The sequence below is a fragment of a genome, unplaced genomic scaffold (genome assembly GCF_019419815.1).
Source record: "Pyrus x bretschneideri cultivar Hongxiangsu unplaced genomic scaffold, Pyrus_bretschneideri_v1 Contig19, whole genome shotgun sequence".
In the NCBI taxonomy this organism is placed as follows: Eukaryota; Viridiplantae; Streptophyta; class Magnoliopsida; order Rosales; family Rosaceae; genus Pyrus; species Pyrus x bretschneideri.
This window is the reverse complement of record NW_025999490.1, coordinates 3,480,807-3,501,743: the sequence shown is the minus strand read 5'-3', so window position 1 is coordinate 3,501,743 and position 20,937 is coordinate 3,480,807. Positions and strand designations below refer to the sequence as shown.

At 36.2% G+C, this 20,937-nt stretch overlaps 2 protein-coding genes and 1 long non-coding RNA gene across 3 annotated transcripts; 2 read left to right on the top strand and 1 right to left on the bottom strand.

Moving 5' to 3' along the window:
- Positions 1 to 2,551: 2,551 nt before the first annotated feature.
- On the top strand, positions 2,552 to 10,222 carry LOC103942672 (probable LRR receptor-like serine/threonine-protein kinase RFK1). The gene is given in 25 exon segments (XM_048582266.1): positions 2,552 to 2,913; positions 3,292 to 3,457; positions 4,019 to 4,090; positions 4,215 to 4,283; positions 4,362 to 4,433; positions 4,689 to 4,760; positions 4,887 to 4,958; positions 5,042 to 5,113; positions 5,246 to 5,317; positions 5,420 to 5,491; positions 5,589 to 5,660; positions 5,753 to 5,821; positions 5,961 to 6,026; positions 6,493 to 6,555; positions 6,648 to 6,695; positions 6,810 to 6,853; positions 7,124 to 7,512; positions 7,585 to 7,783; positions 8,047 to 8,193; positions 8,352 to 8,470; positions 8,570 to 8,780; positions 8,994 to 9,011; positions 9,014 to 9,227; positions 9,348 to 9,498; positions 9,605 to 10,222. Coding segments are annotated over 25 exon segments (3,033 nt in total). The 5' UTR covers positions 2,552 to 2,810; the 3' UTR covers positions 9,986 to 10,222.
- Positions 10,223 to 13,201: 2,979 nt separating this feature from the next.
- On the bottom strand, positions 13,202 to 14,162 carry LOC103943303. Its single transcript, XR_007257598.1, has 2 exons — positions 13,766 to 14,162; positions 13,202 to 13,540 (listed from the first exon to the last, which is right to left on the bottom strand). It is a non-coding gene; the product is annotated as an uncharacterized LOC103943303 (long non-coding RNA).
- Positions 14,163 to 19,461: 5,299 nt separating this feature from the next.
- Positions 19,462 to 20,403, top strand: LOC125476345 (probable LRR receptor-like serine/threonine-protein kinase At1g53440). The gene is made up of 2 exons (XM_048582268.1): positions 19,462 to 19,620; positions 19,835 to 20,403. The coding sequence occupies exons 1-2, from the start codon at positions 19,522 to 19,524 to the stop codon at positions 20,168 to 20,170; spliced, it is 435 nt and encodes a 144-aa protein (XP_048438225.1). The 5' UTR covers positions 19,462 to 19,521; the 3' UTR covers positions 20,171 to 20,403.
- Positions 20,404 to 20,937: the final 534 nt, after the last annotated feature.

Genomic DNA, 20,937 nt, shown 5'->3' with positions numbered 1-20,937 from the left:
ACCCTTATAGTTAAAATTCAAAATTTTCAAACCATTTGCATTAGTTTTTCTAGTGTTTTAACTACATTTGAGATCTTGCTGGCTGGGTGGCTGCCGGCTGCTAGCCCAAGCTTAGCTCGTTCATAATTCATTCTCTATTTTCATACTGCATGCCCGTTAAACTCAAGATTCGTTTTAAATTCTTGAAATTATATTAATTTTGTAAAAAAGAGACGGAATGTATTGATTTGAAATATGACTTATGGAAAGTCTCTGTTTACAGCAAAATGAATTAGAGGAAAGAGAGAATAAAGAGATGAGAGGAAGCTTATCACCGCTTATAGCCCCTTTTTTATTTTTTAATCAATTTCTGGTTCGCAGGTTCACAGACTCCACACCAATTACTAGGCTGGTTCGGTATGAGATCCCAAATCGAAAATGGGATCCTTCATTCCAAACCGATTTTTTTCAGGACAAGGTTTTGGAAACCAAAACCAAACCGAAATTTCGGTATTCCCGAATTTCAGGATTCCCGAAATTTTTTCAGGATTTCAGTATGGTTCGGGATTCATCAACCTCCCACCTTCCCTGCCAGCCCACACAGCCACACCTCATCCCAGATTCGTCTGACCTCCCCACCCCCATCTCCATCTCTCTCATTCCTGGGCTTGTCTTTGCTGCCTTCGGGAGTTCGGAGGGCTTTGCGAAGTGCATCGAACAGAATGAGGTACTGATCATCATCGATGTGTGAGCTTTTCCATGTCTTGCCAAACGAAATCACCATCAGAGGGCAGGCTTGCAGCGATGGATCTGATGTCATGGAAGAACGATTGGGTTCCTCAAACGAAAGGCTGCAATGGGTATGGTGTTTTGGGAAAGCAGGTTGCGGGTGTGGCTGCTTTTGAAGATTGAGAAAGCATTTGGAGACCTTGGACTTGCTTCTGCATTTGAGGGAGTCGGTGGAACTGTAGAAGGAGAGAGAGAAAGAGGGTTATTAGTTTCAAGAAATAAAAGAAAGAAGAAACCATTTGCTGGTTTCGATGGTTTCTTATGTGATGGTTTTAAGAAATAAGAATAAAGAAAGAAGAAACCATGAGGGTTTCAAGAAATAAGAAATCAGATGGCAGACAATGAGACAGAAATAATAAAAAAAGGAAAAGGTATCGAACAAAAGTTATTGGCCGGAGGAACAGCTTGGTGGGTTGATTAAAAAAAAAAAAATATATATATATATATATACATATATGTATACATCGGTTTGGGATTTCCGAAAATAGGAAAATGTGAAACCGATTCCCATGCCGAACGGTTTAGAATTGGTACCAAAATTTTCAGGATTTTCAGTTCGAGATTTTTTTGGTATGGTTCAGAATTTTTGAGATTTTTTTCCAGCCCTATCAATTACTAATTAAAGCAGTCAAAAGCAACCTCGATCCATAATATATGTCATTGTCCATATTTGAATCCGATTTAACAAAAATTAGGCCTTAAACTAGTGATTCCACGTACTCTAGGTTGATTAGTCTCCGAGGGTTTAAGCCGCCATGCATCCATTAAACTTTGTTTGGAATTTTTAGTCCAAGAAATACAAACGTTGTTTCAATGACACGTGCATATGAAAAATGGGTAAAAAAATGGTGTTAAAAGATATTAAGAAGTCAGAACTTGGAAAAACAAGATAAATTTTTTATTGTGATCGAAACACGAGTAATATATCACATATTTTTATATAAGTAGTGGAAACTTTTAATATTTATGTTATTAAATTTTTAACACACATATTTCATTATTTGTATAGTGACATGTGGTTTATCATTCTGTGTTCCGATCACACTAAAAAATCTCTTCAATTAAACAAGTCTAAAAAATGCTTTTGACTGCATGTTGACAAATGTGACATGGCCCAACCCATGGCGACAACGAGGTCGTTTCCTACTTGTCCAAGAAAGATCGGGGGATGTAATTGACTGAGATCTTTACACGATTCATTAAAAGATATTTATATCTCGTCATGAACTTTCAATTGGCTGAGATCTTTACACGATTCATTAAAAGATATTTTAACGAAAAACTTTTAATTCTGTTTATTTAATGAAAAATTATATTTTTATATTAAAAAATTAATTATGTTACTATTTATTTTATTTTTTATTTTATTCTTATTGTTAAAACTCAAAATTTTCAAATTTTTTTCATTAATTTTTCTTTCTTTAAACCGTACATACCAAATTAATATTTAATAGAAATACTAAAGAGAGTCTCTCACAGGTAAAACTTATTAGAAGAGAAAATAATGAATGTCATGTATTAACAGAGAAATAATTAAATTTTAATGAATTGCTCACCATCCTCAAATGGGATAATGCTCATCATCCTATTTATTACCGTTAGATGAATTTGAATTTTGAGATCTGTATCTATCTACTATACAAATTTCGAAACTCAAGCTCATCTAACATTGATAAATAGGATAATGAACATCCATAATAATTTATGGTGATGAGCAAAAAATACTGCCATAATAATCCAATCGGTTCGATACTTACGCTCTTTGAGTTTTCAAAGAAGTTCAAAGGGTTTTCTTTTGCTTTGCAGGGTCATACGTTGAAACTTGAAAGCATTCCATTCTGTCACACTACATGCATTGGCTGACCCCACGACGTGTTCAAACTCCAAAGTTACCGGCTTTCCAATCTTAAAGAAGATACCACAGGCATCACTGTACAGTACTATATTGTCACAAATCTTTCAGAGGCCAGGACTCTCGTCCCACATCTTTCAGAGGGCAGGAGGACAAGGAATAGCGTCCCACATCTTCAATCTTCTTCACTATGCTGCCCAAGAGCAGCAGCTTCTCTGCTCTGCTGGTCATTGTTTTCAGCTGCAGCTTCAGCTTGCTGAGATTTTGTGAGTCTGTGGTGCCCCAGGATGAAAGTAAGAGATAATTTCTTACTCTATTGCTTTGAACTTCAATTAGGCTGGTGCCAACATGTGCGGGGAGATGAAAAGTTCGAATCTTTGGAAGTTGCCCTCTGAAATTTTAAAACCTGGGTTTTGTTATCTTGTAATAATAAGAATCAACAATTTTTCTTAAATTTTGTTCTTAGATTTTCTCAGTGACCAAAATGGGTAATTGGAACTTAAATTGTTGTGGGTGTAGTTTGTTTTTCTTAAATGTGATGTTCAAATGCTAAATATTACTTTTTTCCGAAAAGGAGCTAGTTCATCAGTAAATTATTTGTCATCTGTGAATACAAGAAATTTCTTTAATATTTATATCTGTATGTGATGGTTCCTTATAATTGTGGATAGTTGATGCTCTCCAAGAAATAACTAAAACGATGGGTGCAAATTATTGGAAGTTTAATGGCGATTCTTGCGAGATTGAATCTGTTGGGGTAACAGAAGAGCCACCAAAAGGAGCTGAGAGCAGTATTGGTTGTGAATGCAACAACACTGTCTGTCATGTCACAGAAATGTATAGTTCCCTCATCTTATTACTGAATATTTCTTACATGATTATAAATTTATCTTGATTTCATTTACATAATTATATATCGTTGAATGATAGAGGTTGGTATATTTTGTAATAATTTACTCGGAATCAAGAAAAGGAAAATAAATGAAGAAAGTTTTTATACTTGTTTCTATATTTTCGGGTAAACCATACTGACCTCCGATGGGGTTAGGTGAAAAACAAGAATCCTCCTTGCAGTGCTAGAACTTACTTTTGGCCGTCCATGTCTAATAGGTGCTAGAAGAAGTTCTGTTGCTGGAGGGATAGATGTTCTCAGTTTTCCACCTAATGTTAAACTTGGCGATGGTAATAAGCTTGATGTTCTTGACCTCAATGTCTCGGAGGTTCGTGTAGTTTGCCCAGGTATTTCCGTCTAAAGGAAGGGTTTTTCACAGAAGGAGAATAACTCTAAATGAAGACCACTAATCATTCATTTGCAAGCAAGTCCTTTATGATTCTTCTGCTTTCTTAATAACATTGTACTCTGCATAATACTCGATTTCAAAATTTTGAATCTGACAGAGTACTCAAGGGTTATAGTCTACCCGGCATGCTTCCCCCGCAACTTGTCAAACTTCCTTACCTTAAACAAATGTAAGAGCATTTTGTAAAGTTCAAAAGTAATGTGACTATGTCTAATGACTTTGTTCTATCTGTGACCTTTATTTCTAGCGACTATGAGTATCACTTCATTTTCTTTTTCTTCCTCTTTGTGTAGTGATTTTGCTCTCAATTATCTAAATGGTACTATACCAAAAGAATGGGGTGCAATGCAGTTAACTTCAATGTGAGCCTCTTGTCAATTTTTGTGATTGTATTTTGATTTCATACTTCTTGTTGTAAATTAAATAGAAATTCTATGCAGCTCTCTTCTTGTGAATCGCTTGTCAGGGGAGATTCCGAAGGAGTTGGGAAATATTACTACTCTTACATCCCTGTAAGCTTAGATTTTTCGTTTTTCTCAGTATATTATTTTTTTTATCATGGACTTATTGTAACTAAGATTGTCAGGGTCTCCATCCCGTCTCCCTGGATTACATTCTGCTATTACTTCAAAAGCTGCAGAAGCTTTTCTATTAGCATCCTTTGTGAAACCCTTTTTTTCCCTCCATATTGGAATTTCTTGCAGTCAATGAAAGTGATTCTGGCTTGCTGTTTCCAATCTCAATATTCCTTCTTTTTTGACAATCAGGGTTCTTGAAGCAAATCAATTCTCCGGAGTTGTTCCCCATGAGCTTGGAAGTTTAATCAACTTGGGAACTATGTAATGCAATTTTCCTTTTAGAAAAATTTGGTTCTTTATATATTTTTTGGTACACTGTTAACACTTTTTGAAGGATGAAAGATAGGTGAAAATTGATGGTTCATTGCTTTGGCATTGGAATTGCAGGATGTTGTCCTCCAATCGTTTGACTGGAAACTTACCGATGACATTTTCTGGGCTAAGAAATTTGACAGACTTGTATGTTTTTTCAGTGTGTTTGTTTTTGAATGTCTAAAAACCTGCTTACGTGTCACCTGATACAATTTTATTGTTCAATGCAGTAGAATAAACGATAACAACTTCAGTGGAACAATACCTGATTTTATACAGAATTGGAAACAACTTGAAAGATTGTAAGATCTTTTGCTTTTGAAAAAATTCAGACCTGCCGTTTAAATCATTATAGATAAGCCAAATTACTTCAGACTTAATTGTTTCTAACGTTTCATGTATGCGTGAAATATGTATATTTTGGATCGTTGAAGAGAAATGCATGCGAGTGGGCTTCAGGGACCCATCCCTTCCAACATATCTCTTTTGATCAACTTAACAGAGTTGTGAGTAAACGCATTTTCAAGTTTTCTTTGCAGCTTTAAGTTGTTATTTTTATTTTTGTTGTATTGAATTACTTGCTTTTATTTCTTGTGGTGCCTACTTAGGAGGATTAGCGATATAAATGGAACAGAGCAGGGTTTTCCAGTATTAAAAAACACAACAGGCCTAGAAAGATTGTACGTCGCGTATTTGTATCATCCATTACCTTGAAGGTGTTAGTTATATTTACCTTTGACGCCAGTTTTTCTAATGCTATTTAGTTACATAACTTAGGGTTCTGAGAAACTGTAACATTTCTGGAGAGATTCCTCCATACGTCTGGACAATGCAAAACCTGGAAATGTTGTAAGTAGTGTGTGAAGTTGGGGACTGATTGCACTGTTGTCTTATGACTGGGAATGCAGTTTGATTATATTTTTGTATTCTGATTGTTATAGGGATGTCAGTTTTAACAAGTTAGTAGGGCAAATTCCAGCTACATTGAACTTAGAGCGTTTGAGATTCCTGTAAGTATAACCTTCTGATACATATTTTTGGGAATGAAACTTTAGATTTTCAGGTTGCTGCGTGCTTAGTTGTTTATTCTTTCGTTATATAATCTAATATTGATGTAACACTCCAAAAATTCGATGTTGCTTTTTGTAGATTTTTAACTGGCAACTCTATGAGTGGGAGTGTACCAGACTCAGTGCTCAAGGATGGAAGTAGCATGTATGTCTGATACTTATTTTCAACGCGTCATCTTACTTCTTTCTCTCTTTTGATATATTTGCAACTTACATTTACCTTCCATGCTTCTCTTTGTACCCAAGATCTTTCTCATGAGTGTATTATTACTAAGTAGGTACTAACACTGGCATTCTCTGGAGCTAACCAGTTTAGCATTATTACGATGATTGCACATATGGAAGATTTACAGTCTCACCTTTTCCTTGATGTATATTATTTTCCAAAATCTGCAATATGCTTTGCTATAAAATACATGTACAGTACCAGACTACCAGTCCCCTGTTTCCATTTTTTTCATTTCTTAGTTGAATCTTCCTCATTCTTTTTGGCTTTGACGGAGAGGGGATGCTAGTCTGGAAATGGCATCTCATGGAGCAACATCTTTCTAGGCTTATGTACCTTTTTCCTAGATACAGAGTGACCCTTACGATTTATTTCTTGCATGCAGTGATCTTTCGTACAATAACTTCACATGGCAAGGCCCCGAGAAACCTGCTTGTCAAGACAACATGTCAGAATACTTGTCTAGTAAATATTCATGTTTTATGCCGGTTTTATAGCGATATAAACTGATTATTGTTTCACATATTTCCCTATTGTTAGCAATCTAAACCTGAACTTGTTCCGGAGCTCTTCAAGAGAAAACAACTTGTAAGATTGTCTGTCTGTCTTGCTTTCTGTTGTTGATTATAGCAATCACAAAAATGTTCATATATGCATGGTGTACATTCCATGTTAACATATTTTTCCACTCAATTATGGCAGAAGGAGAGGTCTTCCATGCTTGAAGAATCTCAACTGTCCACGATGTAAGGATATATTTAAGATTATATACGCAATAAAGTAAATTCTTCTGATTGTAAAGTGTGTGTTTCAAGCAAAAAAAAAATGCTGGCAGTGAAGTTTGAAACCCGCTTTGCCTGAAATTTTTTTACATAGAACACTGCATAATTCGAAACTTTAATGTTTTCATCACTCTTGTGTGTTAGTAGATAGTTGTATTGCATCCTTAGTACGTTACTATCCAGCATTCTTTCATGTTCTCTCACTTGTACTTTTATTTTAACGTATTATGCCAGTTTCAACTTGTTTGCATGTTAATTGTGGTGGAAATGACATCACTGTCGAAGGAAACAAAGGAAACATTTTGTATGAAGGAGACGGAGGAGTTGAAGGTGGCACTGCAGATTTTTTTTTAAATGATGCTTCTTATTGGGGATTTAGTAGCACTGGAGACTTCATGGATGACAACGATATCCAGAATACACGCTACTCTGTATCTCTGGCATCTTCCAATCTCTCTGGATTATACACAACAGCACGCATATCTCCACTTTCAATCACTTATTTCCATTATTGCTTAGAAAATGGTGACTATACCGTAACTCTTCACTTTGCGGAGATACAGTTTACAAATGACCAAACATATTCGAGTCTTGGAAGGCGCATTTTTGATATCTATGTTCAGGTAATTGGTCATGTTGTTACAAGTATATGTTTTGAAGTCACAAAGAGGTTTAACTGAAGCACTTTGTCTCAGGATGAAGTATTGCGGAAGGATTTCAATATTGAAGATGAGTCAAAGGTGGCTCAAAAGCCTGTAGTAATACAAGAACACAATGTCAGTGTGACGAATAATATCTTAGAGATCCGATTCTATTTTGCTGGTAAAGGTACAACAAGGATTCCTGAAAGAGGAATATATGGTCCCCTTATATCTGCTATTGCCGTGGAATCTGGTGAGTCGTTTTGATGAGTTCTTCTTTGCCAAATTGCAAAGTATGCCTAAGAAAAAGCTTCTATCACAAAATTTTCTGAGTTTAGAACATGAGAATCAATTGATTTGTTCAATTTTCCAACTTCGTTTACTGTTTCTTTTGTTCAATATCGACAGTGTTCTGTTCATTTCAACCTCTGAAATTAACGTGTACCTGGACATATATCTTGTCCTTTCTCCTTATATGTTATTCCAGTTAACTAGTTGATTTATTCCTTTGAGCAGATTCCAGAGATTGCTCAAATGGTGGAAAAAAAGGGACTGTTCACATTGTCACTGGAGTCGTAGTAGGAGCATTTCTCCTAGTATTCGTGATGTTAGGGATCCTTTGGTGGAAAGGGTACTTGCCTTGCAAAAGGGGAAGGAAGAAAGGTGCTTGATCTTTCAAATGTGCCATTCTAAGATTCAGTGATTCGTATTGATAATTTTCACAAGAGAAAACTAACAATTAGACGATGTGTTTGCTTAAGAAAGGAAATATAGTGATGAATAATACTTTACGTGCTTTTCTGCTGTGCCTCCTTGGACAGATAGAGACGGACTTGATGGGCAGACAGGGGGTTTTACTTTAAAACAACTAAAAGCCGCCACTAACGACTTCGATTATGATAACAAAATTGGAGAAGGTGGCTTTGGTCCTGTCTACAAGGTACTTTAGGAACCTGTACATTGAATTGTTTCCCTGATGTTTTAAGATTTTCTCTTTTTTACATTGAGATACATAATTCTGAACATGGATTGGGTGCAGGGTCAATTGCCTGATGGTAGAGTGATAGCTGTTAAACAGCTTTCGTCCATGTCAAGGCAAGGAAATCGTGAGTTTTTAAATGAGATGGGCATGATTTCTTGTTTGCAACATCCGAATCTGGTGAAACTTCATGGCTGTTGTATCGAAGGAGGTCAGTTATTGCTGGTCTATGAGTACATGGAGAATAATAACCTTGCACGAGCTTTGTTCGGTGAGTATGATGCCAATTATTCAACTGTATAAGTATGGTTATAGCCTTTTGTTTATTTGTATTTTGATGCGCTAGACTGATTTCTAGATTTCTTCTTCTATACTCCCTGACTACTTGAGTTGCGTTCTTTTCGGATATATCTGTTTACATAATTTATTTATAGATGAAAAGAAAGTTTGAGTCAGCATTATTTTCTTTGATATAATTTCGTAGGCCGAGAAAATCATCTTAAATGAACTGGGCAACAAGGCTTAAGATCTGCATTGGGATAGCAAGAGGACTAGCTTTTCTCCATGAAGAATCAGTACTTAAAATTGTTCACCGAGACATCAAAGCGACTAATGTGCTGCTTGATGAGGACTTGAACCCTAAAATATCTGACTTTGGATTGGCAAAGCTTGATGAAGAGGAGAAGACACACATAAGCACCCGAGTAGCTGGGACCATGTCAGTTGCCACTTGCCATATCCTTATTTACATTGACTTCGTGTTATACTTTCAGTGAAATCTAGCTAAATTGGTGAATATTTTTTTCATGTAACAACATTTTGAGATCTTGATTTGCAGAGGATATATGGCACCAGAATACGCACTATGGGGTCACCTGACCTACAAAGCGGATGTTTACAGTTTTGGAGTAGTGGCCTTGGAAATCATCAGTGGGAAGAACAACAACAATTATATTCCGAGTGATGATTGGGTTTGCCTTTTAGATTGGGTACTCTTTACCACACCCTTTTGTTGTTTGATCCATTTTCGCATCCATTCTTCTGGTTGTTATCATTAATACTGATTCAGCGTGAAACTACGATGAACATTTTCAGGCTTGTCATTTGCAACAAACAGGCAACTTATTGGAGCTGATCGATGAGAAGTTAGGTTCCGAGTTTGACCAAAAGGAAGCAGAGATCATGGTTAAAGTAGCTCTCCTGTGCACAAATGCCTCTGCATCACTTAGGCCTAGCATGTCCGAGGCGGTGAGCATGCTTGAAGGACAAATTCCCGTCCCTGACGTGGTACCAGAACCGAGGACGTATAAGGAGGATTTGAGATTTAAGGCCATGAGAGACCTCCACCGCCAGCGGGGTGATCATAGCTCGAGTATTAGCCATACGCAAAATTCATTTACTGTCCATGCATTCGAATCTACCTCTACGACTGGCCTCGACTTCTCGGAAATCATCTCGGAATCAAGGCCCTCTTGAGACATAGTGGAAGTTCTTTTTCTCTTGTAGCAATCATCATGTATCGGTAGTCTTTGTAAACGCATATGCAGATCTGCTGTGTCCATATTTTCTTGTACATATATATATATATATGTGTGTGTGTGTGTGTGTGTTCTCTCCAGGGTTTAGGTTGTACTGAAAAAAAATCGGATGAGATAATTATTTGCATGGAATCATTTGAAATGACTGTTTAATGAAATAATTTTGTTCTCTCTAGGTGTAGGTTGTATTGGAAAACATTGGATTGAATTAACGAATTTAAAATGACTGTTTAAATGACATAATATTTGCATGGAATCATTTGAAATTCGATTGTGCGTTTTTTTTTTTTTTTTTTTTTTTAAATTCTACTTTCATTACGGGGAGGAGTGGAATTTTGAACTTGGTACACATGGATAGAAACTCAACTCCCGATCCACTATAAATTGGATCTATCCCTTCTTTTCACTCACATCCCAGTATGAAAAGAGTTTAAGAGTTTGGTTCCATTGAAAAAAAGTTAGTATGAAGGAGTGGCAACAATGCGGCACAAACAATTTAACCTCTTATAAAATTTTCTAGTCTATCATAATTCATGATGAGAATTTTGGCTAAATCGCACAAATTAAACATCGATTTCATTTTTTATTTTATTTTTTAAAACTTCGGCAATACGAGAGAAATTTGTTGATATAAAAAAAAGTTACACTTAGTTAGGGGGACATAAACCTTACTTTCATAAAGCAAAAAAAAAAGTCAAAATACAAAAAAAGAAGAGGGAGACATACACCTTACCCCTCTTGAAAAATAAAATATAAGAAAAAAAGGGGGACAAAAAGGGGGACATAGATTTTACCTCTCTTGAAAAAGAAAATACAAAGGAAAAGAAGGGGTGGGCAAAGGACCAAATCGTCAAACCCCTTTAAAATAAAACCTAAAAGATAAGAACATACAAGACAAGCCGTAAAACAAAATATTAGGTAAAAAAGAAAATTTACAGATCAAGAAGGGGGGACAAACTTGTATGCGCCATGCACAAGAAATCTAAATGTAGAAAAGAAAAAATCTTTATGGGAGGAGCGGCATGCCAAACAAGTGAAGACAAAAGAAGCTCTAAATTGGCTAATTTGTCAGCAACTGCATTCCCTTCGTGAAATGTATGAGAGCAATGGACTATCATGTTTGTAATCGAGAAATACATTTTGGAGCGACCAATGAGGAGAAAAAGAACCAAAAACAAAACAAGATATCACGTTATATAAGAGTCACTTTCTAATCATAAATTTTGTCAATTCCATGCGTGAGCCAATTCCACATCCATTAATGCTAGTATTTGACAAATTAATTTATTCTAAGGAAAACTAATGAAAATAGCTTGAAAACTTTGAGTTTTAATGATAAGGACAAAATAAAAGATAAAGTGAATAGTACTAGTATTGACTTTTTAGTGTAAAGATGTGATTTTTCGTTAAGGTGAACAATACCGGGAGCTTTTTGTTAAAGTTCCCTTTATTCTAACTTCTCACTTTTCATAGTATTTATTTGAATGCTTAAAGTGGTGGAGCCAAAAATTTACAACGATGGGGTCAGAAATTTACCCTCGGCCGATGACGTCATCATTAGAGTACTGGACACCGGCGTCTGGCACGAGAGCAAGAGCTTCGATGACATCGGATTCAGACCCATGCCTATGTATTTGCTTCCCCCAGTAAATAAATCCTCACCCACCCAGATTAGCACAGGAAGAAAGCACATTAACATAAGTAGCTTCATTTGGCTTCACAAAACAGCCCATCACATTCTCATGATTCATCATCATCTGAAAAAACCGAATTCCCTTACTAAAACACCCATTTCTCCCAAACCCGTTTATAACGCTTGTCCATGAAACCACGTCCCTTTACAACATGCTTTCAAATAGCAAAACAGCAAGACCCATATCCTTATTCTTCCCAAACCCATCAATCATCGCATTCCACGCAACCACACATGGTTCAGACATTTCCTTAAACACCTTACGGCGCATCGCACAACTTACCAAGCTCGGCATAGAAGCTCACAAATGAGGTCTATAAAGAAGGGTCGCGCAAAGTGTATGGGAACCATCGAGGAGTCCAAAGAATCCAAATCCCCGCGTGACGACGATGGAGTGCTGGCCGATTCGACGCCCTAGACAAGGCAGGCCGAAAACGCGGGTCTGACGATCTGGAGGTTGCCAGGCGGTAGATTCACGATGGTGCAAAGATTTAGCAAGGGGAGAAAAGGCACTGATGAAGTGATGGCTAACAAATGGAGCAGCAGCTCCTTCTTCTTCTTCTTGTTTGGGGCTGTTGGCGCAAGGTTATTGGGGTCAAGGAATCCCATTGCCCCCATCTTGGCTCTGCTACTAAATGCTTATACGGACTCAACAATTTACCAAATTGACATTTTGTCACAGTTACAACATACAAATCATGATCATGCAAGTTGAACCCAACGTATGATTGTTGAAACTTCCAAGTTCCAAAAGAATATCTGCAATTCATGGAGTCCTGTTTTTAATTACCCGTGGCCTTTGATCAGTTCGAAAGAAAGGGACTTGTTTGGTTGCACTACTTAACCGGGATCACTTATTGAAACTTCAGGTGAATAAAGGGTTTCATTTTTCTCTGAATTTTCTTACGAGCTGCATAACTTTTTCCCAAATCTAAATTTCTGGTCCCCAAACTCATTTTTCTGTGAACCAGACGCCTTCTGATCAGTTGTCATCCATGCATGAATTGGACCAGAGCGACCGCGCATGTGTAATGAGGGTCCCTTCATTTACTGCGACTGAGATTGAATACTATTCTAGATATAGACATGACAATGATGACATGCATGACGTTACGTTGGCTTGTCTGTGCGCCAATAAAATACTTAATAAATTATTAAACATGCTCACTAGAAGAAAAAAAGCTTATCCATCAGGGTTAATGTCCTTGATAGATTGTAATTTACCACAGACATTGTACCCGTTAGTAATTTGGATGTGATAAAAAATTTCATTTTCTACCACAGATCTTGTTCATTGTCAAATGCAATATAATCACAACTTGTGCCTGTCGTAGATCAAGATCTAATACCACGTGCTATGATCATTGTGAATTATAAATTGATTACGGCCAATGCACGTTATAAATTTTTTCTCAAAACTAAAAAGTATAATAATAAATTAGTCAATAAATAAACAAGTACTTAAATATAAAGATATTTATATAGAAAACTGCACATTTACTTCATAAAAGTTCACATATTCAAATATTACACTAAAACTAACGACAAAATGAGTAGTTACAGTAAGAAATACCAAACCACTGAGTTATGCTAGAATGTACCAAAAACATGTACAGACATTGTCTCACACTCAAACAAAACTTAAATCCTAGTTCCAAATTTGGTCCTCTAATAATATTCGTTTCCTCTGCACTCATTTCTTCAAGAGGACAAACATCTCCAACAAACCAATGCACACTTTATAAATGTAATAGTTGATAATTGAAATTTAAACCCTCGTGAATTTGAACCACCAACCACCTATGAGATAAACAAGGGCAAATATAAAGCTTAGAAATCAAAAACTCATGTCTCAAGAACATCATATACAAAAAGTTCAAATCCACAAAGTCATTTACACAAAAGGCAAGCAATCATGATCCAAGTGAATACAATCAAAATCCTTAAAATAAGTTTACCCAACCCTAAATCTAATAATTTTAAGAAGTACTATAGCACCAATTGAGAGAGGAATTGCGATAATACCTAAAGATCGGAGAGAGATGAAAGTAAGAGCATTTCCTCTGCTGGGGGTTCCGAAAAAGCATTACAGGGAAAACTGATGGATTTATGCATCAGAAACATGAATTAAAATGACAATCAAAAAGGGAAGAAAAAAAACCTTTTTGAGGGCTTTGATTTTGACGACGGTTTCGATTTCCACCGGAAGGAGGCTGGCGGTCTATCTATTTGCAGCAAGGGAGAGGGAGAGCAGCGGGAGTGGATGGAACCGCTTAATTTTAACTTTTTGACTAACTCCTCGCGTCTATTTTTCAGTAGTGCGAAATTTGAAAGATTTCAAATTTTGGGAAATTTTCGAAAATTGTCTAGTCCCGCCTTCTGATTTTATTTTTATTTTTAAATAGTGTGCCTAATTGCACCACATTTAATGTCTGTGCTAAATAAAAAAATGTGGTGTGATTACTAATAATATTGACCACGGTTAATACCCGTGGTGGTTTAATATTTTCATAACGTGCTAGTTAAGATCGTGGTAATAAATTATTTTATTATAACGGGCCATTATTTGTCTGTTGTAAAACATTGTTATCTACAACATTATGATCAAGTTCGTGATAAATGGTCACTTTTTATAACAGGCACATAATGTCCATGATAAAATTGGTGTGGTAAATGAACTATTTTCTTGTAGTGTCTTGAGCGTAACTATTTAATTAGTTAATTGCCATCAATATTGTATACCAAAATCAAGGTTAAGCTAGATTTGAATGATGTGTCCTTGTCGGTTTAGTGATATTTTTTGGTAAGCACTTCTCAACGCCTAGCCCTTGGATCAGTAAGACAAAAACCTCACTATAGTTGGATAGCAAATCAATCACCCATAAAAAGGAACACTATCATGTTCTTACACGTTAACGTGCTTTATTCGACGGGAACATAATTTTAGAAGGGAATTGTTATTAGCATTTCAAAAATTTTATTTTACACTCCAAATTTTCTATATTAGGAAAAAAATTTATTAATGAGGAGTGTAGAATGAGATTTTTGGAGTGTCAATAACACTTCCCTTTTAGAAATATGATTCTCAAATCTTCTAATTTTCTCTCTTTCTTGCACCTCCTCTCACATTTTTATTTTTTATTTTTTTTATCTTTATCTCTTTATAAAAATTAATATAAGATGTTAATGTGGTTTAATCGTAACCATTTAAATAAGAGAGAATGAAAGGGGAGAGAGATTGGGAGGGAAGAGAATCTTACTCCATAATTTTAATGCCTCATGTATTAAGATAGAATAATACTAGGAAGACCAAAATTTTAAACTAAATTTGCAAATTAAATGGTGTGTCATCAATAAGAAATAAGAACGTTAATCCACACAAGTAATAATCCAATCATCAACAATCACATCATTTGGTTTAAAATTTTGATCTCCCTAGCATTACTCTTTAAGATAGATTGTTTGTGTTTGTTGAGCTTTTGAGTTAATTGTTTGAGTCTTTGAGGTATTCTCATTATATTAAAATTGAACTCAAGTCATGTAGCACATATTTACATCGCATGTTTGTTTCTTGTTTTTGTTGTATGTTATATGTATGTGTTTGTTGGACAAGGCTCATTATGTCCCCCTTTCTAGTATATATATGTTAATTGTTAACGAAATTTACTCATACTTTGAGTTTTGTTCATTATGATATCATTTATGCCTAATACATGTTTTTATATGTGTATATATATGTTTCTTTTTTTTTTTAATAGGGAAATCTTGACGGTACGAGGAAATTTTTATTGATAACGAAAAAAGAAGATACACCTAGTCACAGGGGGATATAAACTTTACCCCTCATAAAGTAGAGATAACAAAAACAATACACGAAAAAGAAGAGGGCACATAAACTGTATCCTTCTAGAAACAAAAACAAGAAAGATACAAAGAAAAGAGGGGGGACATGAAACCTAACTCCTTTAAAACCAAACCTAAAGGTCTAAACCTGCAAAACAAGTTGAGCAACACCACAAAGTTAGGAAAAAATAGAAAGTGAGCCAAACATGGATGCCAAGATACACATTAATTTGAGAAGCAGTAGTCAGGCAAACGAACGTAGTCTAAAAACAATGCAACACGAGCCGTCGGTGGAGGAGAGTCATGCCAAGTTAAAGTTAGAGAAGACATGTGAAATCCCATTCATGGATTTCACTGTTATAATCTACGTTTTTGTATTATTGAGATTTTATATTATTTTTTTGGAATTTATATTAATTTATTTGAATTTAGATTTTAATTAAACTAGTTACAAAGTTTGAAGTTTGGAAATTAGTTATTTAAAATCTGTAGGCCTTTCGAGGTCACAATTTATATTTTCGAATAGAGCTCAATCTCACGAACGTGTAGGAGCAAACCGTTCGTGAAACGAAATTATAACGAATGAGTTATTAACGTTTAAAGTTAATGACATTTTGGTAATTTTCCTTCAATCTAGAAGGCTCCAAATTTGTTGGATCAGGATGAGAGGAAATGGCGCCACGTGTGTGGTCAGGATGGAGAGTAGAGGAGAGAAATGAGGGATTGGGGGTTGCCTAATGGGAAAAGGGGGGAAAGGAAAGAAAATAGGGAGAAAGAGAAGGAGATGAACCCTGACCCCCCTTCGACCCGACCCAACCATAATTCCTTATTTCGGTCACTGTTGACGACGGGGTCGGTGTCAAATTACTCCTTACTTCGAACCCAGTCGAGCCCTCACCTTAATTCCACATGCGGATTACCATGTTTAGCAAATGAAGCACGAGAACCTCATGAACTCGTCAAAACCCTAGAGCCGTTACGTCTATTTCTGGCAACAATCTCGGTGGCGCACCACGTGAGGTTGGTAGCCCTTCCTTGCAGTAGTAAAACTTGACAACAATCACGGTCATCGAACCTTCGACGGAGGAGCAACGAAGCTTGAAAGTTTCTGGCCACCCAACCCTTTAAAGGGTGTTTTCAGGTGTTTCCTGTCCGAATTGGACTTCGGCTTAGGTATGAAAGTTGTTTCCCTTGACTTGCTCTACATTTTTTGTGAAAAATGGTAATTTTTGGAGTTAGGCGAAATTTTCCGGCAAGTCGAGGCTATCAGCCGCCGTATACAGCAATGCGTGGCGGGGTCGCGTGGGGCGAGACTCCACTTGCCCTCTCTAGACTAATTTGGATACCCTGATTCCATATGTGATGTCCGATTGACGAGATCTCATCGTATGACTATAGTTTTGATAGAGACCGCCACTTGGTCATTATATGAATCGACGATCCGATCGTTAGATTGTCACCAAACTTTAATACGTAATATTTGAGGACAATAGGAACTTACAGATCAAGAATTTGACTTACGGATCTTCTCGAATTGGATTTCTAATTTGTAAAATCAAACGTTGACCGCCACTTATTCTTAGTGATTGGCAGAAATCCAACCAATGGATCGTAATGAAATTTTAGTATGTTGTTCTAGAAGAGTTGTGAGACTCTTGGAAAGTTACAGATCAGAAATATGATAGAGCCGATCTTCGAGTTAGATTTCTAAGGTTGTGGACCTTACTCTTGATCTTGATCGACAATTGACTTTTTAGTCAACTAGCCTGAGTTCTTCTAGTGTGTTGCTGATCTTAGGGTGTTGTTGAGATTCCATCGAACTTATTGGGCTTAGCATGAAGAAATGTCTTCCTTGATTGACGTGCACCTCAATTTATGTACTAATGGCATCACATTGTGTTATGCTTGTTTATTTTATGTGATTTGACTTGTGTATTGAACTTGTTGTGGAGTGTGGTTAACTTGTATGTTTGGCCTGAGGTGATGAAATGTGAGGGCTAGTAATGGACCATGAACCCATTGTCATGGGGTTTGTTGCTGTTGTTTCATATATTGTATCATTATTTCATTTCTTATTTCATTGAGCCGTTGTAATTGTGTGTTTTGTGCTTTGTTCCATTTCTTGTTTTTTTTAGCTTTTGTATTATGAGTACTTGATTCATGTCTTGTTTCTTTGAGCCGTTGTTATGTTTCTTGGACTTTCGCTCGGTTCCGTTAAGTGGTTCGGAATTGGGCTCATTTGGGGTTCCGTTGAGTGGTCCAAAATTCCTCGTGCTCTGCGATTCTGTTCAGTGATCCGGAATTGTATCATGCTTTGGATTTTGTTGAGTAGTCTGATATCTATTGTACTCCACGATTCCGTTGAGTGGTATGAAATCGTATCTTGGTTTAGATTCCGTTGAGTGGTCCGAAATCATATGCAGCTTGGATTTCATTGAGTGGTTCAATATGCATTGTACTCCGCGATTCCGTTGAGTGGTCTGGAATCGTATCCATTCGGATTCCGTTGAGAGGTCCGAAATCCCTTCTACTCCGTGATTCCATTGAGTGGTCTGGAATCGTATCTTGGTTTGGATTCCATTGAGTGGTTCGGAATCTCCTTTGGTGTCATGGTTCCGTTGAGTGGTTCGAAATCGCATCATTTGACTTGTTGATTCCTTGGATTTGATTTCAGCTTCAGAGATGTAGGCTTTGGTCGAACTATGTCGTTCTAGCCTTGCATTTTTAGTGTATTGTATGAGTTATTGATTGAGGTGATTGTGGAATAATGTTGGTTGTGATTGTTGTCATTATGATTGGACTTGTAGACCAATATGGCTAGAGATTCATGTTGTGCTTCGTCGAATGTTCCTCGTGATGTTGCATACCTGTTGTGTGGTATTATGTTAAGACATAGTGATTTATGTGATGATTGTTCGAGTGTAGTGAAAGATGAATTATGAATGACTTAATCCCTGTTTTAGGTACGTAGGTAGTCTAACGAGGAGGTTAGATGCAGCCATAAAGTATACAAAAAATTACTATGCGATTCGATTCTCGAGTTGTGCTTTGCCCATATCCGGAGGGGTATGTTAGATGTGGATTTTTGGTGACATCACGTGTCGATCCTGAACGTATGTCGAAATCGGAGCGTGAAATTGATTACCGAACAATCTTAGTTTTAATTGATTTTTTTTTTAATACAGATAATCTTTATAAGATGATTTATAATATGAACGATTTTAATTATAAATTCTGTGTAAATCAGAAGCTATGTGAACTTAGAAAAAATTTCTCCTCAATTTTGAGGAGCCTAGTCTTTCTCAAAGTAAAAAGCGTAAACCAGAGAGATTGTTATTATTGGGAGGAAAGGCAGCAAAACACCTAAATAATTTTCACCAACAAAAAGGTAAAACACCTCAATAATTTTGTACGTATGAGATTGAATAATACGTGTCGTGAAAAGTCCTCGATTATTAAGTGTAATGAGGGTCCCTTCATTGACTGCGACTGACATAGAATTGTATTCTAGCCACATTTGTATACGAGACTAAAAATGACATGGGTTAATTATTTTTATAAGAAAAAGAAAAAAAAAAAAAAAACACGAGGGTCTGTGTAGGGAAATTGAAATATGGCCACTTTAAAGAGCACTTATTTAAATATCAAAAATGCAAATCTTATTATATTTTTCATGCCGCATTTGTATTATCTTTCTAATATAGACATGATCCACATGTGTTAATAGGTCTTACCTCTCTAAAAATGTGATACAAACGTAAGATGAAAAATATAATCAATTGCAAAATTTCATTTCAAAACATCATTGAACTTAATGTAATCAATGTACAAAAAATTCTTTAGATGGCATCTTTATGGATGCTAACAAAAAGTGTTAATGTGCAGAGGATATATAGCACCAGAATATGCATTATGGAGTTATTTAAGTGACAAAGCAGATGTTTACAGTTTTGGGGTCGTTGCATTGGAACTCTTATCTGGAAAAAAACAACATCGAATATCGTCCAAATGAGAATTTTGTATGCCTTCTTGATTGGGTAAGATCTTCGTTTCATTCGTTTTGTATGGGAAAAAGTATATAGGAAGCCAGGGTGCTTTTCGTAGGACTGGTTTTCCAATATCTGCAAATTGTTTGGCTCCACCTGATTTATAAAATAGAACCGAAGAATTAAGAAACATAGCTTTTCACTTTCTTCTTGAAATGTTTTCAACTTCTCAACATTCCTTCTGCATTTCTGCTCAATGCCGCAGGCCCTTGTTTTACAACATAATGGAAATCTGATGGAGCTTGTGGATCGAAAGTTGGGGTCTGAGTTCAATAAGGAAGAGGCAATGAGAATGATAAAGGTAGCTCTACTATGCGCCAATCCATCACCGGCACTACGACCTATAATGTCCGCAGTAGTGAGCATGCTTGAAGGCCAAACTCTTGTTCACGAGGTGAAGATAAACCCGAGTATTTATGGTGACGAGATGAGGTTTAGGGACTTCACAGAGGACCCTGATACTACTACTGAAGAGAGCACGCAAAGTTTATTTTATTCATCCGATGCAAAATGGACCGCCTCTACCTCATCGTCTGTCTAGGATATGTATGCTGTTGATCGTGATTCTCAAAGGTAAATTAGGACGAGTGTGGCCCGGTGCTCCGCCATTGAAGGCAGGTGCTCATACCAAAATGAAAGCACAACTTCACTAGAGACTACACGGCTATTACAAGCTTGTACAATAAAAAGAGGGTGACATCAAATACACGATGGTTTTTATTACTGTAAATCCTCAATTGTGTTTGCTTAATAGATTGATGTTTCTTCTTTTTCCTTACATTGTTGTTATTTTGGCTCAAATATATGGAGCATTGCTTCGTATTATATCAAATAAACGAAATTCAGATTCAGTCTGGTAATACAAGCATAACAAGAAAACATTGCATAATATAATCAGAGTAACCTATTTTACAAGAAAAACTAATGAAAAAAAGCTTGAAAACTTTGAGTTTTAAAGATAAGAATAAAATAAAGGGTAAAGTTAATAGTACCAGAATTGACTTTTTAGTGTAAAAATGTGGTTTTTCGTTAAAGTGAACAGTACCGGAAGCTTTGCGTTAAAGTTTCCATATATTATACCATAATTTTATGTCATCTTATGTGACAAATGAGTTGAATTGGACAAGCCCAATCATTCAATTTCAATTTTCCTATTAATTTCATTATTTTTTTATTAAAAGACTTCAATAAAGAAAATTGCAGGCTTCAAGTCTCTATCTTCCGTTAATAACTTAATTTTTGTTGAAGGTGTATTTAACTGAAGAATTATAGGGAGAGAGATGCAGCGGCAAGGTGTAGAGAGAATTG